Genomic DNA, 6,000 nt, shown 5'->3' with positions numbered 1-6,000 from the left:
GGGATTTTTTGGCCGGGCTGCCTGGGCCCTCCCTCCTGCTTCCTCTCCAGAGGGCTGTCCTGGCAAAGGCCCCCTCGCACTTTCTGGCGGGAACAGGGCCAGGAGCAAGCAAACAGCTACAGAGGGAAAGCGGGAAAGCGATGGGGGGAAAGCCGCGCACGCGTGTGTGTGTGTGTGTGTGTGTGTGTGTGTGTGTGTGTGTGTGTGTGTGTGCAAGAAAATAGACCCATGGTCCAGGCAGATTCAGCCTAGGAGGCTTGCAAGCCTGGCCTTTCGTAATTGCCCCCTCCCCCGCGACCCCCTCCCCGGCTCCCCTCCTCCCGCCCTCCTCCCACCCGCCCTCTCTCCCTCCCTCCTTCCCTCACTGCAGCCTACCAGGCAGCAATTACGCTTTGGGGATAAAACGAGGCGCAGAGAGCAGGCTGGGGCAGTCCTCCCCGAGATGGCGGGTCTGACAGCAGCAGTCCGGCAGCCTGGAGCCTTGCTGATCTTCTTGCTCAACCTCCTCCATCCCGCGCAGCCTGGAGGTAAGGGGCCCCTCGCCGGTCCCACGCCGCCCCTCGCCGGTCCCTCGCTGCCCCTCGCCGGTCCCTCGCTGCCCCTCGCGGGTCCCACCCTGCCCACATCTGCGGGACTCAGCTAGCCAGGTGACAAGTCTGAGGGGGGATCCCGGAGACGGATGAGCCCTTCACCTCAGATCCCCCCTCCTCCAGGCAGAGTCCTGGGAACTGTCTCCTCTAGGGAGCCAGCTCCGCCTAGGGGGTCCTGTCAAGTATACATTCCACAAATCAGGATGGTCCCTACCCTCTGCCCAAGCTCGAAGCGCGGGGGGCCGTCCTACGAGCCACCTGGGTGCTTCCCCAGTGGGGGCAGTTTGCACACCTGTGCACATACCAGCCCGGGGAGAGACAATCCTGATTTGTCTTTGCTTGGGAATGTTGGGATTCCGTGTGTGTGTGTGTGTGTGTGTGTGTGTGTGTGTGTGTGTGTGTGTGTGTTTCATACTATGTTGCACAGGTGTCAATGTGAGGGTCTGGTCGATCATGTCCCTGAAGGAGGAGTATCTGGGAAAGGTATGAAGGTCTGTTCATAAGTCCATTCCTAGACAGGTGGAGATGGAGGGAGGCAACTGTGAAGTTGTCTGGTAGGACCTGCCAAAGTCCAACACACGGTTGGGCATGGTGAGCCATACCTGTGATCCCAGGATGTAAGTTCAAAGCCAACCAGACCTCACCAAAAAAAAAAAAAAAAGAAGAACTAAAGTAAACGAGGATGAAGGATGTCTCACTTGGTTGAGCACATGCTAAATGTGCACAAAGCCCTGGGTAAACTAGATGGGCATGGTGATGCATACCTGTGTGGTGGCCCAAGGATCAGGAATTCAACATATGGTTGGCTGCATAGTGAGTTCGAGGCCACATGGGCTACATGAGGTTGTTTCAAAAAAATAAAATAAAATCTCCGAGAAGTCTGGAGCCCAGGTGAAGGCTCTCACTGTAAGTGTGTGCAAGTCCATGCCCGTGGGAGGGTTTGCTGGGGCGGAGTACAGGCCAGTGGGGGGAGCTGGGGAAAGTGCCCATCTCCTGGCAGACAGGGCACAGCTGGTGTCAGAGGTTACACGGAGCCTCGAGTTATCATTTTGGTCATCTGATATGTGTCCGGACCAGGCACATTGGGTTATGGGGGAGGAAGGGAACTGTCCCCAGAGGGAAGGTGCATCCAGCTATGGGGGAAGAGGTGCAGCTCATGAACCATCTGCTGGGGTAGTCTGGTTGGAGACTGGTTTCCATAAGAGACCTCCTTGTCGTGGGAACCTGAACTTGAACTGGGGACAAGGGGCTGCAGGGTGGGGCGGGGCGGGGGGGGGGGGGGCTGGGCTGTGGTCAGAGGCTGGGTGGGAACAGCAGCTGTTCCTTGATACTGACCTGCTCAGGGCAGGAGCCCACTGTGAGACAAGAGTTCCTAGACAGGGACAAGCCTGAGGGTTGTGGGTACCAACAGGAGGACCCTGCAGCTGCAGCAAGTCAGTGGTTAAGAGTAGTGACTCCGGGTCACCTGACCCTCCTGCCCCAGACATGGACATCTAACATCCTAACATCTGCCCACCCCACCCCACCCCACCCCCCAGTGCTTATACTAGTTCATCATAAAGAAACTATTATCTTTACAAACGGGGAAACTGAAGCCAGGCATGAAATAACACACACCTAAGGCAGGAGGCTATGGGATCGGAGGGCAGCCTGAACTGTATATATAGTGAGATCTTGTCTCACAAGCATCCAAAAGGCGGCTAGAGATGGAGCTCAGGTAGCAGAGGACTTGCTAGCTCGAAGTCCTGGGTCCCATCCTCAGCACCACATAAACCAGGTATGCTGGCTCATGCCTGTAGTGCCAGCTCTCAGGAGGTGGAGTCAAGAGATCAGGAGTTCAAAGTCATACTTAGCTATATAGAGAGTTCAAGGCTAACCTGGGTTACACAAGACCCTTTCTTGAAAGGTACAGAAATAGAGCCTGAGGCAGGCTAGGACTGCCCCTGGAAGTTAATATCAGACAGCTTTCTGCCCTGAGTCAAAAAGAGGGGGGGGTAGGGGAAGTGCCAGGGAATATTGGGGAGAGACAGCCCTGGGGCGGAGCCTTCCTTTAAGGGCAGAACAAACCATCCCCTTGTAGCCTGGGTGACATCACTCAGCACTCAGCTGGCATCGTTCCCCGTGAAGATAAATCTCCACTCTGTCCCAGGTGGCCGGAGTCACTGGGTTCAAGTAAGAGGCATATGAATTGATGAGACCTTTCAAGAGAGTCCACTGAAGTCCAAAGAGGTCAGAGATCTGGGTGAGGCTGAGTACTGGTCACACCTACCTAAGTCTGCCTGGTCTGGTCCTGGGGGAGCCCAGTCTCCCCAAGAGGAAGACGTCATGGGTGCCAGTTCCTAGTCATTGATGGGGGTGATAATAGCATTTCCTTTAAATAATAATGCAAGAAATCCATGGAGTCTATTTAACGAGCAAAGGAATTTATCTGGGGGTTAACTCACTACCATGGGAGATTTATCGTAGGTCTGGGAAAGCTGGGCTCTGTCCCATACTGATTTGCCTGGTCCAAGATCTCAGCATTCAATACCATGAGAGAGTGAAGAGAACTGAATACATACATCCCAGCTCTTAAGCACCCCCCCCAGACCACGCCCCAGGGGCATGTACTTCAAGGTTATAGGCAGGTATAACAGTTACCTGCTACCTCACTAGGGGCCGTGCTTCAAGGTCATAGCTGGAATAGCTACCCACTCCGGAATAACGACTTGCTTCAGCCCCCTATGTTAAAGGGGAGTATATGAACCAGGTGTGGCGGCTCAGGAACTCACACCAGGACAGGAGGGTTGCTGCGAGTATGAGTCCTGTGCTACAGAGTGAGTTCAGAGCCAGCCTGTGCTATATAGTGAGACTCTATCCCCCCAAAACAAAATAAAAGGTCACAAAAAGGGGGAAAAAATCAGGCATGGTAGCACCCTGGCCTGTGGCAGCTTTGCCCTTTTGGAAAGGTGGGACAGGAGGATCAGAAGCTCAAGGTCATCATCTACATGGTGAATTCTCAGCTAGCCTGGGCTACAGGAAACCCTCTCTTCAAAAAAGCACCTGTTGGAGGATTAGACATAAAGTTCAAGTTCAGTGTTCTTCCTGACATCAGAAATGTTTTCAGCATCCCCCTCCCCACATTTACACACTGAAGGTTTAATCTCAGGAGATTTCGACCCTGATGATCGCCTGGGTCTACACTGTGACCCAAGAATTCTTCCTCTATTTGATCTGCGGAGGCTCTTGTTTGAGGGATTTGGGGATTGACAGCTCCCCAGGTGCCTCTGATAAGCTGCCAACGATTGAGTGCCTAGATCCAGCTCTGTGGGTCTTGTTGGAACAGGGGACGGCTCACCCACCCACAGGAGCACCGACAGCTTTTGAAAAGTGCCTGGCAAACGGCTCCGTGCACACAACAGCTTGGTGAGGTCTTATCTGCTCAACCCAGGCTGCCCCACTGGACTTTAGCTTGGCACAGCCCCCTGCCAGGACCCGTTGGCCCTGCTCCGTATGGTCTTTGAACCTCCCGGCAGCAAATCCAAGGTCAGATGTGGATACCAGGCCAAGGTTCTTTCTTGGTCTGGCTGACTCTCAGTTTCCCTGGCTGCAAAATGGAAGAAGTATCCCTATTTTTAGACCCCAGCTCCTATGAATCACTGGGATTTGGGGGCAAGGGGAACAGTAGCCATTTGACAGCTGTCAAAAATACATCCACTGAGATGATCGTGGGACAGCAAGATTGTAAAGTGACATATTCTCTTACAATTTGCTAAGGAGCCGAGAGTCCTTGTAATGAGCTCCAATCTTTAGTTTTCTATAGTTTTTTTTTCCTTATTTATTTATTATTGTTTTTTGTTGTGGTGGTTGCTGTTTTGGGGTTTTTGTTTGTTTGGGATTTTTTATTTTTGTTTTTGTTTTTGTTGTTTTTTGGTCTGGGGACTGAACCCAGGGCCTTATACATACTAGGCAAGTGCTCTGCCTCTGAGTGATATGCCCAACCCCTAAGGTGGGTTTTCTTTTCTTTTTCTTTCTCTCTCTCTCTTTTTCTGTGTGTGTGTGTGTGTGTTTGTTTTTGTTTTATTGAGACAGGGAAGAGAGAAGGGAAGAGGAGGGGAGGAGAAGAGAGGAGAGGAAGGCAAGACCAAAAACAGTCTGAGGAGAAAGCCTGTGCAGACCACACAGATGAAATGAGAGCTGATGAGTCTCTCCCGTCTCAGAGAGTTCACAGGCAGAGGATTAAGGGGGTGTTTTTGGGGGTTCTAGCCCAGGCCAGAGGATTGTTCAGATCCCTGGGAGTCTAGGGTCATGATTCACACATGTGAGGGACGAGATCCGCCCCGAGGCTAGCAGAAGGAATGAGCCAGACTCACATAAAACAAGACACAAGCGTGTTCCGAGCCAGCTGCTTGTGGCCAGCTGAGCGCTGAAGGCAGGAGGAACTGTGGTGGGCTAGGAGAAGGCGGGGCGGAAGCTTCCAGCACAGCCCTGGAGAAGGGGAGGGCTTGGGGGGAAGTGAGGATGTTCTTGGTAGGAGACCCCGCTGGTACCGAGGAGAGAGTGGAAATGAGGACCACGGGGGAGGAGGCCTCCATAGGCAGTGTATGGTTTTGAGACAAAGGGCTTGCCATGTTGCATGGGCTAGCCTGAACCTCACTGTGTAGCCCAGGAAAGACCCTATCTCCCTATGAAGTGCAACGTGACCTCAAACTCGCAATCCTCCTGTCTCCTCCTCTGAGTGCGGGGATTACAGGTGTGTGCCAACATGTCCTATCTACAGAGTTCATTATTCTTATTATATTTATTGTGTGTATGCACATACCATGGTGTGTGTTGAGGGGGGTGGGTGGTCAGAGAACAACCTGGGGGAGCCAGCTCTTCCCCTCCACAAGATAATGGCAGCTACTCGGCCTTCTCCATGTTCTCAGTGAAAAACAGGAATCAAACACTCACACCAGGCATGGTGGCACACCGCTACCATCCCAGCACTCCAGTGGCTGAGGCTGGAGAATCTCATGTTCAAAACCCGCTTAGGCTATCTGGGGTGTCCCGCAGGCTGGGGGTGAAGGTAGACCGATGTTATCAGGCTAGGAAGCATGGTTGTGGAAAGAGGGGAAGTAGCAGCCTCAGCCTCAGGAGGGAGCCTGGTTATGGGTGGGGTGTCGGAAAACAGAACTCAAGAGAGGAGAAGTTGGGTTCAGTCAGGCCAGGGGCTCAGCAAGCCCACCCCCAGGCGTCTTATGGAAGCCTCGGGAAACAAATCAGATACAATCGTTCTGCCTCCCTCACAAGGGACTCAAGATCACCAGCATTTTCTTTTAACAATTACTCTCTGTGCTGGGTATGACTAGGATCTCTTTCATTTGAATATTTGCAACCATACGAAGCAGTGGACATCACACCTGCCTTGTGAGGGGACGGGGGGGGGGGG

General features: G+C 53.0%; 1 protein-coding gene across 2 annotated transcripts in view; it reads left to right on the top strand.

The window, feature by feature from the left end:
- Positions 1-354: 354 nt before the first annotated feature.
- The window catches only part of Eln (elastin), a 43,327-nt gene continuing 37,681 nt past the window's right edge, over positions 355-6,000 (top strand). For both annotated transcript variants that reach the window (XM_037198302.1, XM_028870102.2), the window contains exon 1: positions 355-527. In XM_037198302.1, the coding sequence (XP_037054197.1) occupies positions 443-527 (85 nt within the window). In that variant the 5' untranslated portion in view covers positions 355-442. The remainder of the gene's footprint in view (positions 528-6,000) is intronic.

Source organism: Peromyscus leucopus, chromosome 23 (genome assembly GCF_004664715.2).
Source record: "Peromyscus leucopus breed LL Stock chromosome 23, UCI_PerLeu_2.1, whole genome shotgun sequence".
In the NCBI taxonomy this organism is placed as follows: domain Eukaryota; kingdom Metazoa; phylum Chordata; class Mammalia; order Rodentia; family Cricetidae; genus Peromyscus; species Peromyscus leucopus.
Note: the sequence above shows the minus strand (reverse complement) of the source record. Positions and strands in the feature narration are given on the sequence as shown.